This window comes from Electrona antarctica (genome assembly GCF_951216825.1).
Source record: "Electrona antarctica genome assembly, chromosome: 12".
NCBI lineage: Eukaryota > Metazoa > Chordata > Actinopteri > Myctophiformes > Myctophidae > Electrona > Electrona antarctica.
The window spans coordinates 2,875,742-2,895,881 of NC_136793.1; the positions used below are offsets into that span (position 1 = coordinate 2,875,742).

General features: G+C 45.1%; 1 protein-coding gene across 2 annotated transcripts in view; it reads left to right on the forward strand.

The window, feature by feature from the left end:
* Positions 1-20,140, forward strand: part of LOC306933424 (formin-binding protein 1-like) — a 77,208-nt gene that overhangs the window by 4,472 nt on the left and 52,596 nt on the right. For both annotated transcript variants that reach the window (XM_079515643.1, XM_079515644.1), the window contains exons 2-7: positions 6,658-6,773; positions 8,281-8,340; positions 10,818-10,965; positions 12,807-12,869; positions 15,123-15,224; positions 18,465-18,479. In XM_079515643.1, the coding sequence (XP_079371769.1) occupies positions 6,658-6,773; positions 8,281-8,340; positions 10,818-10,965; positions 12,807-12,869; positions 15,123-15,224; positions 18,465-18,479 (504 nt within the window). The remainder of the gene's footprint in view (positions 1-6,657; positions 6,774-8,280; positions 8,341-10,817; positions 10,966-12,806; positions 12,870-15,122; positions 15,225-18,464; positions 18,480-20,140) is intronic.

Consider the following 20,140-nt stretch of genomic DNA (forward strand, 5'->3'; position numbering starts at 1 on the left):
CTGTAATGTACCTTGTGTAATGTATTGTGTATGTCCTGTAATGTACCTTGTGTAATGTAATGTGTATATCCTGTCTGTATCTTGTGTAATGTATTGTGTATGTCCTGTAATGTACCTTGTGTAATGTATTGTGTATGTCCTGTCTGTACCTTGTGTAATGTATTGTGTATGTCCTGTCTGTACCTTGTGTAATGTATTGTGTATGTCCTGTAATGTACCTTGTGTAATGTATTGTGTATGTCCTGTAATGTACCTTGTGTAATGTATTGTGTATGTCCTGTAATGTACCTTGTGTAATGTATTGTGTATGTCCTGTCTGTACCTTGTGTAATGTATTGTGTATGTCCTGTAATGTATCTTGTGTAATGTATTGTGTATGTCCTGTAATGTACCTTGTGTAATGTATTGTGTATGTCCTGTAATGTACCTTGTGTAATGTATTGTGTATGTCCTGTAATGTACCCTGTGTAATGTATTGTGTATATCCTGTCTGTATCTTGTGTAATGTATTGTGTATGTCCTGTAATGTACCTTGTGTAATGTATTGTGTATGTCCTGTAATGTACCTTGTGTAATGTATTGTGTATGTCCTGTAATGTACCCTGTGTAATGTATTGTGTATGTCCTGTAATGTATCTTGTGTAATGTATTGTGTATGTCCTGTAATGTATCTTGTGTAATGTATTGTGTATGTCCTGTAATGTATCTTGTGTAATGTATTGTGTATGTCCTGTAATGTATCTTGTGTAATGTATTGTGTATGTCCTGTAATGTATCTTGTGTAATGTATTGTGTATGTCCTGTAATGTATCTTGTGTAATGTATTGTGTATGTCCTGTAATGTATCTTGTGTAATGTATTGTGTATGTCCTGTAATGTATCTTGTGTAATGTATTGTGTGTCCTGTCTGTACCTTGTGTAATGTATTGTGTATGTCCTGTAATGTATCTTGTGTAATGTATTGTGTATATCCTGTCTGTATCTTGTGTAATGTATTGTGTATGTCCTGTAATGTATCTTGTGTAATGTATTGTGTATGTCCTGTAATGTATCTTGTGTAATGTATTGTGTATGTCCTGTCTGTACCTTGTGTAATGTATTGTGTATGTCCTGTAATGTATCTTGTGTAATGTATTGTGTATATCCTGTCTGTATCTTGTGTAATGTATTGTGTATGTCCTGTAATGTATCTTGTGTAATGTATTGTGTATGTCCTGTAATGTATCTTGTGTAATGTATTGTGTGTCCTGTCTGTACCTTGTGTAATGTATTGTGTATGTCCTGTAATGTATCTTGTGTAATGTATTGTGTATATCCTGTCTGTATCTTGTGTAATGTATTGTGTATGTCCTGTAATGTACCTTGTGTAATGTATTGTGTATGTCCTGTAATGTATCTTGTGTAATGTATTGTGTATATCCTGTCTGTATCTTGTGTAATGTATTGTGTATGTCCTGTAATGTATCTTGTGTAATGTATTGTGTATGTCCTGTAATGTATCTTGTGTAATGTATTGTGTGTCCTGTCTGTACCTTGTGTAATGTATTGTGTATGTCCTGTAATGTATCTTGTGTAATGTAATGTGTATGTCTTGTCTGTATCTTGAACGGTGACGTCATGGACGCAAAGCTAATTTCAGTGAAAGCTGACAATAAAGTTGTATCGTATCGTATCGTATCGTATACTGGCCAGTGGTTCCAAAAAGTGGGGTCCGGGGACCCCCAGGGGTCCGGGGACCCCCAGGGGTCCCTGAGGGAGTTCCAGCGGGTCCGGGGACCCCCAGGGGTCCTTGAGAGTGTTAATTCCAGCGGGTCCCCCAGCTAAATGATATTTGGAACCAAATGGAGCCTTATGGGTCTGTACTCGGAGAGTGACAGGTCCATTTGGTTCCATTTGTACACTCTCAGAGTTAAATTAACATTGATTTTACAAGATAAATTGGGGGTCCCAGAGATAGAAATGCCATTAAATGGGGGTCTGTAGACTAATATGTGTCCCAAACCTTGGGGTCCTTGAAATTAAACGGGTTGAGAATCACTGCTAGAGCCGTACAAATCTCAGCGGGGCTGATTAGTGTCAATTTGGGGGTCCTTGACATGAAAGAGTGTGGTAACCACTGCTGTAGACTGTAGGCCTACAGGATGGATCTCAGTCGCAGAGACTGATTGCAGTCTTTATTTTGGATTCCATAGAAGTAAAGCTTCACAACACATATGAGCTTGAAGATTGTGAGCTTGTAGATCGGCTATTTTGGGTCATTGAGTTATTTGAAGATGAAAGCGTGCTTGAAGTGATGGAACTAGCAATAGAATAGAATAGAAGTTTAGAAGCATCTGCTTCCAGAAACATGACTGGTCTCATAAAGTCTTCTAAATCATGACATTTTTCTGAAAACCCTATGTTTCTATATCAGAGGTTCTCAAATTATGGCATGTCAAGTAGCCCAGAAATTATATGAAATTGGCCACCGACCCCCATCTGAAAATATGTTCTTCCAGGGACCCCCCCCCCCTCCCAGGTAAAAATTGAATTACTGTTTGTTCAATTTAACAATATATAATTATTTTTTTGGGGCAGGTGGGCAACCCTTAGAGTTTTATTTAGCTGTCAGGGGCAGGTGGGCAACCCTTAGTGTTTTATTCAGCTGCCAGGGGCAGGTGGGCAACCCTTAGTTTTTTATTTAGCTGCCAGGGGCAGGTGGGCAACCCTTATTGTTTTATTCAGCTGCCAGGGGCAGGTGGGCAACCCTTAGTGTTTTATTTAGCTGCCAGGGGCAGGTGGGCAACCCTTATTGTTTTATTCAGCTGCCAGGGGCAGGTGGGCAACCCTTAGTGTTTTATTTAGCTGCCAGGGGCAGGTGGGCAACCCTTAGTGTTTTATTCAGCTGCCAGGGGCAGGTGGGCAACCCTTAGTGTTTTATTCAGCTGCCAGGGGCAGGTGGGCAACCCTTAGTGTTTTATTCAGCTGCCAGGGGCAGGTGGGCGACCCTTAGTGTTTTATTTAGCTGCCAGGGGCAGGTGGGCAACCCTTAGTGTTTTATTCAGCTGCCATGGGCAGGTGGGTGACCCTTAGTGTTTTATTCAGCTGCCAGCGGCAGGTGGGCAACCCTTAGTGTTTTATTCAGCTGCCAGGGGCAGGTGGGCAACCCTTAGTGTTTTATTCAGCTGCCAGGGGCAGGTGGGCAACCCTTAGTGTTTTATTCAGCTGCCAGGGGCAGGTGGGCGACCCTTAGTGTTTTATTTAGCTGCCAGGGGCAGGTGGGCAACCCTTAGTGTTTTATTCAGCTGCCAGGGGCAGGTGGGTGACCCTTAGTGTTTTATTCAGCTGCCAGCGGCAGGTGGGCAACCCCTAGTGTTTTATTTAGCTGCCAGGGGCAGGTGGGCAACCCTTATTGTTTTATTCAGCTGCCAGGGGCAGGTGGGCAACCCTTAGTGTTTTATTTAGCTGCCAGGGGCAGGTGGGCAACCCTTATTGTTTTATTCAGCTGCCAGGGGCAGGTGGGCAACCCTTAGTGTTTTATTCAGCTGCCAGGGGCAGGTGGGCAACCCTTAGTTTTTTATTTAGCTGCCAGGGGCAGGTGGGCAACCCTTATTGTTTTATTCAGCTGCCAGGGGCAGGTGGGCAACCCTTAGTGTTTTATTTAGCTGCCAGGGGCAGGTGGGCAACCCTTATTGTTTTATTCAGCTGCCAGGGGCAGGTGGGCAACCCTTAGTGTTTTATTTAGCTGCCAGGGGCAGGTGGGCAACCCTTAGTGTTTTATTCAGCTGCCAGGGGCAGGTGGGCAACCCTTAGTGTTTTATTCAGCTGCCAGGGGCAGGTGGGCAACCCTTAGTGTTTTATTCAGCTGCCAGGGGCAGGTGGGCGACCCTTAGTGTTTTATTTAGCTGCCAGGGGCAGGTGGGCAACCCTTAGTGTTTTATTCAGCTGCCAGGGGCAGGTGGGTGACCCTTAGTGTTTTATTCAGCTGCCAGCGGCAGGTGGGCAACCCCTAGTGTTTTATTCAGCTGCCAGGGGCAGGTGGGCAACCCTTAGTGTTTTATTTAGCTGCCAGGGGCAGGTGGGCAACCCTTCGTGTTTTATTCAGCTGCCAGGGGCAGGTGGGCAACCCTTAGTGTTTTATTCAGCTGCCAGGGGCAGGTGGGCAACCCTTAGTGTTTTATTCAGCTGCCAGGGGCAGGTGGGCAACCCTTAGTGTTTTATTTAGCTGCCAGGGGCAGGTGGGCAACCCTTAGTGTTTTATTTAGCTGCCAGGGGCAGGTGGGCAACCCTTAGTGTTTTATTCAGCTGCCAGGGGCAGGTGGGCAACCCTTAGTGTTTTATTCAGCTGCCAGGGGCAGGTGGGCAACCCTTAGTGTTTTATTCAGCTGCCAGGGGCAGGTGGGCAACCCTTAGTGTTTTATTCAGCTGCCAGGGGCAGGTGGGCAACCCTTAGTGTTTTATTTAGCTGCCAGGGGCAGGTGGGCGACCCTTAGTGTTTTATTCAGCTGCCAGGGGCAGGTGGGCAAGAGTTACTATCTACAGTGTAGATTCTACACAATTAGAGAATGTAAAATAATTGTTATTTTACAGATTTGCGACACATTTTCACAGAAGACCAAACTATTCAAGCGTTTTTATTTCAAGAAATTTTCAAATTACTTATACAATATTAGTGGGAGGGGCCTATGTACGCAACTGCGGCAACAACACTTTGCCATTTTTCAAAATTGCGACTTTTCTATAGTTGAATCTTTGGTCTGGGGTCTCAACCTTTTCTATAGTTGAATCTTTGGTCTGGGGTCTCAACCTTTTCTATAGTTGAATCTTTGGTCTGGGGTCTCAACCTTTTCTATAGTTGAATCTTTGGTCTGGGGTCTCAACCTTTTCTATAGTTGAATCTTTGGTCTGGGGTCTCAACCTTTTCTATAGTTGAATCTTTGGACTGGGGTCTCAACCTTTTCTATAGTTGAATCTTTGGTCTGGGGTCTCAACCTTTTCTATAGTTGAATCTTTGGTCTGGGGTCTCAACCTTTTCTATAGTTGAATCTTTGGTCTGGGGTCTCAACCTTTTCTATAGTTGAATCTTTGGTCTGGGGTCTCAACCTTTTCTATAGTTGAATCTTTGGTCTGGGGTCTCAACCTTTTCTGTAGTAGAATCTTTGGTCTGGGGTCTCAACCTTTTCTATAGTTGAATCTTTGGTATGGGGTCTCAACCTTTTCTATAGTTGAATCTTTGGTCTGGGTCTCAACCTTTTCTATTGTTGAATCTTTGGTCTGGGTCTCAACCTTTTCTATAGTTGAATCTTTGGTCTGGGGTCTCAACCTTTTCTATAGTTGAATCTTTGGTCTGGGGTCTCAACCTTTTCTATAGTAGAATCTTTGGTCTGGGGTCTCAACCTTTTCTATAGTTGAATCTTTGGTCTGGGGTCTCAACCTTTTCTATAGTAGAATCTTTGGTCTGGGGTCTCAACCTTTTCTATAGTTGAATCTTTGGTCTGGGGTCTCAACCTTTTCTATAGTAGAATCTTTGGTCTAGGGTCTCAACCTTTTCTATAGTAGAATCTTTGGTCTGGGGTCTCAACCTTTTCTATAGTAGAATCTTTGGTCTGGGGTCTCAACCTTTTCTATAGTTGAATCTTTGGTCTGGGGTCTCAACCTTTTCCATAGTTGAATCTTTGGTCTGGGGTCTCAACCTTTTCTATAGTTGAATCTTTGGTCTGGGGTCTCAACCTTTTCCATAGTTGAATCTTTGGTATGGGGTCTCAACCTTTTCTATAGTTGAATCTTTGGTCTGGGGTCTCAACCTTTTCTATAGTTGAATCTTTGGTATGGGGTCTCAACCTTTTCTATAGTTGAATCTTTGGTCTGGGGTCTCAACCTTTTCTATAGTTGAATCTTTGGTCTGGGGTCTCAACCTTTTCTATAGTAGAATCTTTGGTCTGGGGTCTCAACCTTTTCTATAGTTGAATCTTTGGTCTGGGGTCTCAACCTTTTCTATAGTAGAATCTTTGGTCTGGGGTCTCAACCTTTTCTATAGTCGAATCTTTGGTCTGGGGTCTCAACCTTTTCTATAGTCGAATCTTTGGTCTGGGGTCTCAACCTTTTCTATAGTCGAATCTTTGGTCTGGGGTCTCAACCTTTTCTATAGTTGAATCTTTGGTCTGGGGTCTCAACCTTTTCTATAGTTGAATCTTTGGTCTGGGGTCTCAACCTTTTCTATAGTTGAATCTTTGGTCTGGGGTCTCAACCTTTTCTATAGTTGAATCTTTGGTCTGGGGTCTCAATCTTTCTATAGTTGAATCTTTGGTCTGGGGTCTCAACCTTTTCTATAGTAGAATCTTTGGTCTGGGGTCTCAACCTTTTCTATAGTCGAATCTTTGGTCTGGGGTCTCAACCTTTTCTATAGTTGAATCTTTGGTCTGGGGTCTCAACCTTTTCTATAGTTGAATCTTTGGTCTGGGGTCTCAACCTTTTCTATAGTTGAATCTTTGGTCTGGGGTCTCAACAACCTTTTCTATAGTAGAATCTTTGGTCTGGGGTCTCAACCTTTTCTATAGTTGAATCTTTGGTCTGGGGTCTCAACCTTTTCTATAGTTGAATCTTTGGTCTGGGGTCTCAACCTTTTCTATAGTAGAATCTTTGGTTTCGGGGGTCTCAATCTGTTCTCTCCACCCCCAGGACCAGTTTGACAACCTGGAGAGACACACCAGCTGGGGCATCGAGTTCGTGGAGCGATACACCAAGTTTGTGAAGGAGAGAGCCGAGATCGAGCTGAGCTACGCCAAGCAGATCAGGTACGTTCTGGACAGAGCCGGACTAACAATGGAACTAGGTGGCGCTTAAGCGCCAGGGCCCGAAGCTTGCAGGGCCCGGTACGAGACTATAGGTACAACTGTTGCTTCTGTCGAAAAATATAACGCAACACAGGAACCCCCGCTAGTGTTTTTGGTCTTCTCGTCTGACAGTTTCTGTAGCAGCCTGATACTAGCAGCAAGGGGGCAGTCGGCCTGGGGGGGGTTCCCATAGGGGGGTTCCCGACGGCTGCGCGTCGCTTCCTCCTCCGACAGAGGGGAAGCGAGTAAGCGACGCCCCCTCGCTCAGGAAGGCCCCCTCTCTCAGACCGACCAACGTGTGTTGTTGTTGCGACAATAACATAGCCTACAGCCTATGTAAGAGGAATATAAACACAAGACCGTGGCGCAAAACTTCATATTTACCCTGCTCTAATGCAACAAAAGTGTGTTCTTACATCCTCCATTTCACGATTTCAGCACTCGTGAGTAAATTAATGTAATTGCTAATTTGCTATTATGAAAGTTTTCAGTGACGTTGCACCCACCACAACTTGGTTGCATTGTCGTCAATAATTAATCTAGCTTTAAAACGTTCTAATATTAATATAGCATATCGACATTGTCTGTTGGTACACACGTTATATGGACCATGTAACAACATGGTCAACAGCACTGTTTGCAAATGTAGCTACATTTGTTGGCCACAAAGACAATTTAGACAAAACATGCTGCTGCATGTTTATTGTTAATGACTGTATTAATAACCATAAAGTAATCTCCTAGGCCTTACATAATAGTTTAGCAGAGACTGAAGTTGGAAAGGCTGTGCCCAGTGCGGCTGTGTCTTGTGTGTCAGCGGGCAGCGCAGGCAGTAGTGGATATGCGCTAAACGGCGAAATGCATGTTAATTAATTAATTAATTAATTGGCTGAATCTGTAGGGCCTTTTGATTTTGTGAAGCGCCAGGGCCTTGAGAGGGGTTGATCCGTCACTGGTTCTGGAGACGTCCCGTGGTGCATGATGGGAAAAATACCTACTCAAATGTTTTCCTATCTGGTGGTGCATGATGGGAAAAACCTTCTCTAAATGTGTGTTTGTTTGTGAGGGGTGCTAGCCCCTCCTATATACAGCTTTTGTCCTCGCACGTCTCATATTTTCCATTGACAATGAAAGGAGAAATGATGTCCCTCAAATGTGTGGCAACACAAACATAAAGGGTTCCATCTTGTGCCACCCTTATCCCTAAACGTATTTGCCATTTTTTACTATTTTAAAATAGTTCAACTAGCCGATCTACATCTATACTTTGTGAGCTTGTAGATCGGCTATTTTAACTTTTTTAAAGGTGGCGCAAGATATAGCCCTAATATATTAGCGCCCCTCACTTCGTGTGTGTGTGTGTGTGTGTGTGTGTGTGTGTGTGTGTGTGTGTGTGTGTGTGTGTGTGTGTGTGTGTGTGTGTGTGTGTGTGTGTGTGTGTGTGTGTGTGTGTGTGTGTTCTCTGTAGGAATCTGTCTAAGAAGTATCAGCCTAAAAAGAACAACTCCAGAGAAGAAGAAGAAAACAGGTCAGTGTCACTTCCTCTTCCTGTTAAGTGTCACTTCCTCTTCCTGTTCCAGGACCAGGAGGTCTGACAAAGTGGTCGATATTATGCTCTTATTATACAATTGTGAAAATAGCCGATCTACAAGCTTAGTGCGAGGAGGCGTTTTTTGGGGGGTTCCCAGTTGAAATATGTTTATTTTTTGGGGTCACGGCCTGAAAATGTTGAGAATCACTGCTCTATTCCATAGACACAGAAAGGTAGACTCCTCCTTCGGCTCTGGGCCGTCTGTATCTCCACAGACACAGAAAGGTAGACGTCTCCTTCGGCTCTGGGCCGTCTGTATCTCCACAGACACAGAAAGGTAGACGCCTCCTTCGGCTCTGGGCCGTCTGTATCTCCACAGACACAGAAAGGTAGACTCCTCCTTCGGCTCTGGGCCGTCTGTATCTCCACAGACACAGAAAGGCTCTGGGCCGTCTGTATTTCCACAGACACAGAAAGGTAGACTCCTCCTTCGGCTCTGGGCCGTCTGTATCTCCACAGACACAGAAAGGCTCTGGGCCGTCTGTATCTCCACAGACACAGAAAGGTAGACGTCTCCTTCGGCTCTGGGCCGTCTGTATCTCCACAGACACAGAAAGGCTCTGGGCCGTCTGTATCTCCACAGACACAGAAAGGCTCTGGGCCGTCTGTATCTCCACAGACACAGAAAGGCTCTGGGCCGTCTGTATCTCCACAGACACAGAAAGGCTCTGGGCCGTCTGTATCTCCACAGACACAGAAAGGTAGACTCCTCCTTCGGCTCTGGGGCGTCTGTATCTCCACAGACACAGAAAGGTAGACTCCTCCTTCGGCTCTGGGCCGTCTGTATCTCCACAGACACAGAAAGGTAGACTCCTCCTTCGGCTCTGGGCCGTCTGTATCTCCACAGACACAGAAAGGTAGACTCCTCCTTCGGCTCTGGGCCGTCTGTATCTCCACAGACACAGAAAGGCTCTGGGCCGTCTGTATCTCCACAGACACAGAAAGGTAGACTCCTCCTTCGGCTCTGGTCCGTCTGTATCTCCACAGACACAGAAAGGCTCTGGGCCGTCTGTATCTCCACAGACACAGAAAGGTAGACGTCTCCTTCGGCTCTGGGCCGTCTGTATCTCCACAGACACAGAAAGGCTCTGGGCCGTCTGTATCTCCACAGACACAGAAAGGCTCTGGGCCGTCTGTATCTCCACAGACACAGAAAGGTAGACGCCTCCTTCGGCTCTGGGCCGTCTGTATCTCCACAGACACAGAAAGGTAGACGCCTCCTTCGGCTCTGGGCCGTCTGCATCTCCACAGACACAGAAAGGTAGACGTCTCCTTCGGCTCTGGGCCGTCTGTATCTCTAGACACAGAAAGGTAGACTCCTCCTTCGCCTCTGGGGCGTCTGTATCTCCACAGACCGCTTCTGTTTTCGTCAAAGCCACTCCCAGGCCCCCAGCCCCTCCCAGGCCCCCAGCCCCTCCCAGGCCCCCAGCCCCTCCCAGGCCCCCAGCCCCTCCCAGGTCCCCAGCCCCTCCCAGGCCCCCAGCCCCTCCCAGGCCCCCAGCCCCTCCCAGGACCCCAGCCCCTCCCAGGACCCCAGCCCCTCCCAGGCCCCCAGCCCCTCCCAGGCCCCCAGCCCCTCCCAGGACCCCAGCCCCTCCCAGGACCCCATCCCCTCCCAGGACCCCAGGCCCTCCCAGGCCCCCAGCCCCTCCCAGGACCCCAGCCCCTCCCAGGCCCCCAGCCCCTCCCAGGACCCCAGCCCCTCCCAGGACCCCAGCCCCTCCCAGGCCCCCAATCCCACAATGGTATCCTAAGTAGTCATGGTTTGGTCCTCCCCGAACTCCCCCCCCAGCCCCCCCCCCCCCCCCCCCCCCCCCCCCTCTGTGTTCCTCTGTGTGGAGTGAGTGGTCAGTGAGTGGTCAGTGGTCAGTGAGTGGTCAGTGAGTGGTCAGAGAGAGGTCAGTGAGTGGTCAGTGAGTGGTCAGTGAGGGGTCAGTGAGTGGTCAGTGAGTGGTCAGTGAGGTCAGAGGTCAGTGAGGTCAAAGGTCACCCCTTTGTTTAGGAGGCTGGAAGCAGGTTGGAGTCTATTTATGAACACATTTAGACCTGAGACCAGATTCTAAATGTCTAAATCCTGACGTCCTCATGTTTCTGTCAGTGGTTCTCAAACTATTTCATGTCAAGGACCCCCAGAATTATCTTTATTTGGCTGCCGACCCCCATCTGAAAATATGTAGTTCCAGGGACCCCCCCCCCCCCAGAAGCAAAGCTTTGAGTTAAAAATGTTCGCTGTGAAAGAATATATATTCAAAGATTTGCACCACATTTAAAAAAAAAAAAAAGGTCTCTTTTGGTACACTCAGAGTTACAGACCCGTAAGGGTCCATTTGGTTCCGTGTGTTACACTCTCAGAGTTACAGACCATGTGTGTGTGTGTGTGTGTGTGTGTGTGTGTGTGTGTGCATGCGCTGCAGGTTCTCGTGGTGCCGTGCGTTCATCCTCACCCTCAGAGAGCTCAGTGAGTATTCTGGCCAGAGGGAGGCGCTGGCGGACAGCCTGAACTCCAACGTGGTCGCCGAGCTGTCGCGATTCACCACCGACCTGAAGGCAGAGAGGAAGTCGGTACGACGCGCCCGCACGCACACACCCACGCACGCACGCACACACACATGCACACACACATGCACGCACGCAAGCACACACACACACATGCACACACGCACGCACACACACACGAACAACGTTGCACAACAGTGGTTAACTAATGAATTTGACTGAGTCCAGAGGGTTATAAGGGGTTAACTAATGAATTTGACTGAGTCCAGAGGGTTATAAGGGGTTAACTAATGAATTTGACTGAGTCCAGAGGGTTATAAGGGGTTAACTAATGAATTTGACTGAGTCCAGAGGGTTATAAGGGGTTAACTAATGAATTTGACTGAGTCCAGAGGGTTATAAGGGGTTAACTAATGAATTTGACTGAGTCCAGAGGGTTATAAGGGGTTAACTAATGAATTTGACTGAGTCCAGAGGGTTATAAGGGGTTAACTAATGAATTTGACTGAGTCCAGAGGGTTATAAGGGGTTAACTAATGAATTTGACTGAGTCCAGAGGGTTATAAGGGGTTAACTAATGAATTTGACTGAGTCCAGAGGGTTATAAGGGGTTAACTAATGAATTTGACTGAGTCCAGAGGGTTATAAGGGGTTAACTAATGAATTTGACTGAGTCCAGCGGGTTATAAGGGGTTAACTAATGAATTTGACTGAGTCCAGAGGGTTATAAGGGGTTAACTAATGAATTTGACTGAGTCCAGAGGGTTATAAGGGGTTAACTAATGAATTTGACTGAGTCCAGAGGGTTATAAGGGGTTAACTAATGAATTTGACTGAGTCCAGAGGGTTATAAGGGGTTAACTAATGAATTTGACTGAGTCCAGAGGGTTATAAGGGGTTAACTAATGAATTTGACTGAGTCCAGAGGGTTATAAGGGGTTAACTAATGAATTTGACTGAGTCCAGAGGGTTATAAGGGGTTAACTAATGAATTTGACTGAGTCCAGAGGGTTATAAGGGGTTAACTAATGAATTTGACTGAGTCCAGAGGGTTATAAGGGGTTAACTAATGAATTTGACTGAGTCCAGAGGGTTATAAGGGGTTAACTAATGAATTTGACTGAGTCCAGAGGGTTATAAGGGGTTAACTAATGAATTTGACTGAGTCCAGAGGGTTATAAGGGGTTAACTAATGAATTTGACTGAGTCCAGAGGGTTATAAGGGGTTAACTAATGAATTTGACTGAGTCCAGCGGGTTATAAGGGGTTAACTAATGAATTTGACTGAGTCCAGAGGGTTATAAGGGGTTAACTAATGAATTTGACTGAGTCCAGAGGGTTATAAGGGGTTAACTAATGAATTTGACTGAGTCCAGAGGGTTATAAGGGGTTAACTAATGAATTTGACTGAGTCCAGAGGGTTATAAGGGGTTAACTAATGAATTTGACTGAGTCCAGAGGGTTATAAGGGGTTAACTAATGAATTTGACTGAGTCCAGAGGGTTATAAGGGGTTAACTAATGAATTTGACTGAGTCCAGAGGGTTATAAAGGGTTAACTAATGAATTTGACTGAGTCCAGAGGGTTATAAGGGGTTAACTAATGAATTTGACTGAGTCCAGAGGGTTATAAGGGGTTAACTAATGAATTTGACTGAGTCCAGAGGGTTATAAGGGGTTAACTAATGAATTTGACTGAGTCCAGAGGGTTATAAGGGGTTAACTAATTAATTTGACTGAGTCCAGAGGGTTATAAGGGGTTAACTAATGAATTTGACTGAGTCCAGAGGGTTATAAGGGGTTAACTAATGAATTTGACTGAGTCCAGAGGGTTATAAGGGGTTAACTAATGAATTAGTGAACACTAATGAACACTTTGTTAATTAAGTGTTCTTGTGTTCCTCACAGCATTTCCAAGATGGCCGCCGCGCCCAGCAGCACATTGAGAGCTCCTGGAAACAACTGGAATCTGTATGTTATTAGTATTAGTATTAGTATTGTTATTGTTATTGTTATTGTTATTGTTATTGTTATTGTTGTTGTTGTTGTTGTTGTTGGTGTTGTTGTTGTTGTTGTTGTTAGTATTATTATTGTTATGACATGTGGAGCGTTGTCCAGGGTGTTTTAGAGAAGGGAGAAGAGTCTGGGACGTGTGGAGTGTTGTCCAGGGTGTTTTAGAGAAGGTAGAAGAGTCTGGGACGTGTGGAGTGTTGTCCAGGGTGTTTTAGAGAAGGCAGAAGAGTCTGGGACGTGTGGAGCGTTGTCCAGGGTGTTTTAGAGAAGGTAAAAGAGTCTGGGACATGTGGAGTGTTGTCCAGGGTGTTTTAGAGAAGGCAGAAGAGTCTGGGACGTGTGGAGCGTTGTCCAGGGTGTTTTAGAGAAGGCAGAAGAGTCTGGGACGTGTGGAGCCTTGTCTGATTGATTGATTGATTGATTTATTAACAGTTTGCAGAATTACAGTACATTTCAAGTACAACTCAATACAAAAACTGTTAACAGTGAGTGGACGACACCATAAAGCATTACACCTGTTTACAATAGGGCCCACCATTTTCAATTCATCAAAACATTTAGAGACGTACGAATATACACAACTATATAGTCAAAATAAATCATCATAGGAGGTAAAAAGGGAAAATAAATGTATACAGTGAGGGGAAACAGGGGTGGGTGGGGGATTCAGACTTTACGGGGGCAGTTTCGAATTGCAGCCGTCCGTAGGTGCCCTTTGAGAGCAGTATTGAAGGAGTCCAGGGATTCGCATGTCTTAACGACTGTTGGTAGGGCGTTCCACATTTTGGTGGCATAGGAGCGAAATTAATTTAATCCCTTGTTTGTACCATATCTGGGTTGCACATGGTTTGTTGAACTCCCTCTGGTGTTGTGGGAGTAGACTTTGTTGACATTAAGGAAGTATTTAGACAGGTACATGGGTATCTTGGTGGTGTAGCGAATCTTGTGGACCAGACCCATTGCAAGGTGCTGTACTCTGTCGTCAACCCTAAGCCATTCCAGCCTGTCGAAGTGGGCAGGGGTGAGGTGGGTTCGGGGAGTGAGGCCAAGTAGTAGCCTGACCAGTTTGTTTTGGGAAGTCTGGAGCCTTGTTGTATGGGCCTTAGAGGTGCTGTGGTACCAGGAGGTGCAAGCATAGTCAAATAAACCTTGTACGAGGGCTCCTGTTAGGGTCTTCAAGGTGTTTTTGTTGACCAGTGAGGAGATCCTGTATAGGTTGACCTTTTTGATTACGTTGGTGGCCATTTTATCACCGGAAAGATTTGCCTCCAGGATGGAACCTAGGTAGGTAATTTCATCTTTTCGTGTGATAATATTGTCACCCACTCTAACCAAGAAGCCATCTGCCTTGCTGAGATTTCTATTTGATCCAAATAGAATGGATTCAGTTTTTCCCAGGTGTAAAGAGTTTGTTATCAGCGAGCCAGGTGCAGATTCTACCAAGTTCAGAGCTGGGGGCATTTTCAACCTGCAGTTTGTTCCTGTCCGAGACCAACAGTGCTGAGTCATCTGCGAACAGGAACAAATTGCAGTCACAAGCTGATGTCATGTCGTTTACATATATTAGGAACAGTAAAGGTCCTAGTATGCTTCCTTGTGGAACGCCACAGCTCACTGGGAGGGAGGGGGGGGGGGGGGGGCAGTGTTCCATTCACCTCCACCATCTGTTCTCTCCCCTCCAGGTAGGATTGCATCCAGCTCACTGATGTGCTATCAAAACAAATTGCTTTTAGCTTGTTAACCAGTATGGAGTGGTTCACGGTGTCAAAAGCCTTTTGGAGGTCCAGCATGACCATGCCGCAGTATTTGCCAGCATCCACCTCGTGTTTGATGTGGTCGCTCAAATAGAGGAGGCATGTGTCAGTGGAGTGGGATGTTCTGAAGCCAGATTGGAATTCATACATAAATTTTTTCGTGGCAAGATACCCAGGGTGTTTTAGAGAAGGGAGAAGAGTCTAGGACGTGTGGAGCGTTGTCCAGGGTGTTTTAGAGAAGCTTCTGCCATTTATTATTAGTGTGTCCTACAGAGTAAATGGTTGCCTACATTACTGTGTGTTACACAGTAAATGGTTGCCTACATTACTGTGTGTGTGTGTTACACAGTAAATGGTTGCCTATATTATTGTGTGTGTTACACAGTAAATGGTTGCCTATATTATTGTGTGTGTGTTACACAGTAAATGGTTGCCTATATTATTGTGTGTCCTACAGAGTAAACGGCGGTTCGAGAGGGACTGTAAAGAGGCGGAGAGAGCCCAGCAGAACTCTGACCGGATCGACAACGAGCTGAACAGCAAGATGGACGGAGAGAAGGTCTGTGTGGTGCTGAGGCTCACATGCATTAACAGGGACGCACATACACACACACACATACACATCATAGGGGGCTTCAGCCGCCTGCCCTTTTACCCGTCTGTAAAACAACTGCCCTTTTACCCGTCTGTAAAACAACTGCCCTTTTACCCGTCTGTAAAACAACTGCCCTTTTACCCGTCTGTAAAACAACTGCCCTTTTACCCGTCTGTAAAACAACTGCCCTTTTACCCGTCTGTAAAACAACTGCCCTTTTACCCGTCTGTAAAACAACTGCCCTTTTACCCGTCTGTAAAACAACTGCCCTTTTACCCTTCTGTAAAACAACTGCCCTTTTACCCGTCTGTAAAACAACTGCCCTTTTACCCGTCTGTAAAACAACTGCCCTTTTACCCGTCTGTAAAACAACTGCCCTTTTACCCGTCTGTAAAACAACTGCCCTTTTACCCGTCTGTAAAACAACTGCCTTTTTACCCGTCTGTAAAACAACTGCCCTTTTACCCGTCTGTAAAACAACTGCCCTTTTACCCGTCTGTAAAACAACTGCCCTTTTACCCGTCTGTAAAACAACTGCCCTTTTACCCGTCTGTAAAACAACTGCCCTTTTACCCGTCTGTAAAACAACTGCCTTTTTACCCGTCTGTAAAACAACTGCCCTTTTACCCGTCTGTAAAACAACTGCCTTTTTACCCGTCTGTAAAACAACTCTCCAGACCACGAATGCAGCATTTACTACAGTGAAAGAAATGCAAATGCCCTCCATCTCCTTTCCATGCCATGCCGGAAGGCAGCGTTCAGGAGAATTGCTTTTTTTCCCTTAGTCTCCTGAACTTGAACAAATTTGTTTAGAAATCCATGTCGTTGCACACCGCATCTCCACTAGCTAAGGGTTGCGCCCTGGACATAGACGATCTACAAGCTCACAACGCGTCGCGCTGCGACACGTTGTGCTATTTTCGCTATTTTTGTCCAAAAGTTCCCTCTTACGGGATTCCACTGAGTACCCTGAGTTCCACTTGAAGGAGAGTCTGGGCCAATGAAATCCGCGCTATGAGCTTACAAAACGCGCCACTTACAACACGCGCCACTTCCGCCCCGCCCCCGATGTGAAAGCCCTCCATATCTGAGCCAGATTCTCATTACAGGATATAATGCATCGCTTTCTGAGTGTGATCAAAGTTTAGACTTTTATAAGGTCTCAAAGATGTCAGTTTGTCTCATTTTGAGGAGAAACTGGACTATTAACCCATTTAGACCTGGGAACGATTCTACAAATGTCTTCTAAATCCTGACACTTTTCAGAAAAACCCATCTTTCTATGTCAGTCGTTCTCAAAAATGTCCATGTCAAGGAGCCCCAAGATTATATGTAATTGGCCGCCGACCCCCATCTGAAAATATGTTGTTCCAGGTAGAGGGCAGCACGGGTCCATAACATTGGACCCGGTCCGAAACGGACCTGGTGATATCAGAACCAAACCGATCCGGATCCGAGAAACATTCTAATTGGCCGCACCCGGCCCGGAACCGGACCCGAAAGTTTTGGATCCGGTCTGAAACGGAGCCGAGAAGGATTTGACTGTTTGGATCCGGTCCGACCAAAACGGCACGGCGCCGATCCGAGATCCGGACCCATAGTGTGTGCTTTAACATGACATGAGACTGCTCTCTATGAGCGACGTGCACCCCGCCGCCTCTCCAGACGGAGGAGGAGGAGGAGGAGGAGGAGGAGGAGGAGGAGGAGGAGGAGGAGGAGGAGGAGGAGGAGGAGGAGGAGGAGGAGGAGGTTGGAGGAGGAGGAGGAGGAGGTTGGAGGAGGAGGAGGAGGAGGAGGAGGAGGAGGAGGAGGAGGAGGAGGAGGAGGAGGAGGAGGAGGAGGAGGAGGAGGGTTGCAAACTTGCATAGGCTATAGTGCATTTTTGCGCACCAAAATTCTTACCAGAGCTGTTGACAATCACAACAAAACTTTTTTCCTCCGAGGTGGAAAGCCTGGTGATGCTGAAGGGGGCCGCCATGATTGCATTAATATAGCCATACTTTAGCTATTTTTCAATAGCTAAAGTATGACATAATGCTTAAACACCAAAAGGGGTTCCTACCCAGAATGGGTTAAGCGCGCGACCGCGTGCGCGTCGGGTCTGTGTGTTGGCCGTAAAAAACAAACAAAAAAACATGTTTAATAAACGAATGAAATTAAATTTAAAAAATACGTAATTTCACGTTCTAGAGCAGGGGTTCTCAACCCGTGGGTCGCGACCCCTCGGGGGGTCGCCAAATTATTTTAGGGGGTCCCCAAATTATTATTTTTTTTAAAATTTTATTTTCACGATTTTTCAAAAATAGCAGACCTACAAGCTCGTAGCGTGCCACTCGGTGGCGCGCTATGAGCTTGTAGGTCTGCTATTTTTCAATAGCTAAATTATAACAATGCTTAAAACACCAAAAGGGGTTCCCGCCCAAAATGGTTTAAGGTTATTGTAGCAGTCAATTTATATTGGGGGTCGGGAGGGGGCGGGGCGGGGGTCCCGAGACATTGCCAAAGCATTTCCGGGGGTCCCCGGCCAAAAACGTTGAGAACCCCTGATCTAGAGGAATTAACGTAATCAGGGCCTTTCTCGGCCCCACCCCTCTCACATTGTTTATATTGTGTTTAGGATCCAAGATGGCCGCAGCACCAGGAGGGGGTGGGGCGGAGGTGAGCGGGCGGGGTCGACATATGACCTTACTGGGCTGCATTCAAGACAATTGCCTTGTGTCTGAACACAGCTTTGATGGATGTGTTCTGCCCCCCCTCCCCCACATCAAACAAAATGTTTGGTCAAACCATATGGACTTCCATTGGAAATGCATTGGAGCGGCCATTAAACACAGACACAAGACAGACACAAGACAGGTGTCTTGAATGTGTGAACGCAGCCCAGTAAGGCCACCCCCTCCTGGTGCTGCGGCCATCTTGGAAACTAAAACACAATATAAACACTGGGACAGAGGTGGGGCCGAGAAAGGCCCTGATTCCGTGTCCCTGGCTCTCTTTGGGATAATATCGGATGTTTTACCGTGATTATTGATTACCACAATAGTGCAGCAGCACCCTAGGGTGCTGCTGCACTATTGCTGCACTACACTATTGCACTATTGCTGCACTACAGACTGCCACTGTTTTCTTATCTCTCTCTCTCTCTCTCTCTCTCTCTCTCTCTCTCTCTCTCTCTCTCTCTCTCTCGCTCTGTACGCATGCCAGCGCTGTTCAGTGAAGGTACAACACACGCACGCACGCACGCATGCACGATCCAATGTGTTAAACATGTCCACATTGTTTCAGAATGTGTTCAACATGTTTCAGAATGTGTTAAACATGTTTCAGAATGTGTTCAACATGTTTCAGAATGTGTTCAACATGCTTCAGAATGTGTTCAACATGTTTCAGAATGTTTCAGAATGTGTTCAACATGTTTCAGAATGTGTTAAACATGTTTCAGAATGTGTTAAACATGTTTCAGAATGTTTAAACATGTTTCAGAATGTTTCAGAATGTGTTCAACATGTTTCAGAATGTGTTCAACATGTTTCAGAATGTGTTAAACATGTTTCAGAATGTGTTAAACATGTTTCAGAATGTGTTAAACATGTTTCAGAATGTGTTCAACATGTTTCAGAATGCGTTAAACATGTTTCAGAATATGTTAAACATGTTTCAGAATGTGTTCAACATGTTTCAGATCAACATGTTTCAGAATGTGTTCAACATGTTTCAGAATGTGTTCAACATGTTTCAGAATGTGTTCAACATGTTTCAGAATGTGTTCAACATGTTTCAGAATGTGTTCAACATGTTTCAGAATGTGTTCAACATGCTTCAGAATGTGTTCATGTTTCAGAATGTTTCAGAATGTGTTCAACATGTTTCAGAATGTGTTAAACATGTTTCAGAATGTGTTAAACATGTTTCAGAATGTGTTAAACATGTTTCAGAATGTTTAAACATGTTTCAGAATGTTTCAGAATGTGTTAAACATGTTTCAGAATGTGTTAAACATGTTTCAGAATGTGTTAAACATGTTTCAGAATGCGTTAAACATGTTTCAGAATGTGTTCAACATGTTTCAGAATGTGTTCAACATGTTTCAGATCAACATGTTTCAGAATGTGTTAAACATGTTTCAGAATGTGTTCAACATGTTTCAGAATGTGTTCAACATGTTTCAGAATGTGTTCAACATGTTTCAGAATGTGTTCAACATGTTTCAGAATGTGTTCAACATGTTTCAGAATGTGTTCAACATGTTTCAGAATGCGTTAAACATGTTTCAGAATGTGTTCAACATGTTTCAGAATGCGTTAAACATGTTTCAGGATGCGTTCAACATGTTTCAGAATGTGTTCAACATGTTTCAGAATGTGTTCAACATGTTTCAGAATGTGTTCAACATGTTTCAGAATGCGTTAAACATGTTTCAGAATGTGTTAAACATGTTTCAGAATGTTTCAGAATGTTTAAACATGTTTCAGAATGCGTTAAACATGTCCTCGGTGTTTCAGAATGCGTTAAACATGTTTCAGAATGTGTTCAACATGTTTCAGAATGTGTTAAACATGTTTCAGAATGTGTTCAACATGTTTCAGAATGTGTTCAACATGTTTCAGAATGTGTTAAACATGTTTCAGAATGTTTCAGAATGTTTTAAACATGTCCTCTGTGTTTCAGAATGCGTTAAACATGTTTCAGAATGTGTTAAACATGTTTCAGAATGTGTTAAACATGTCCTCGGTGTTTCAGAATGTGTTAAACATGTTTCAGAATGTGTTAAATGGTGTTTCAGAATGTGTTAAACATGTTTCAGAATGTGTTAAACATGTTTCAGAACATGTTTCAGAATGCGTTAAACATGTTTCAGAATGCGTTAAACATGTTTCAGA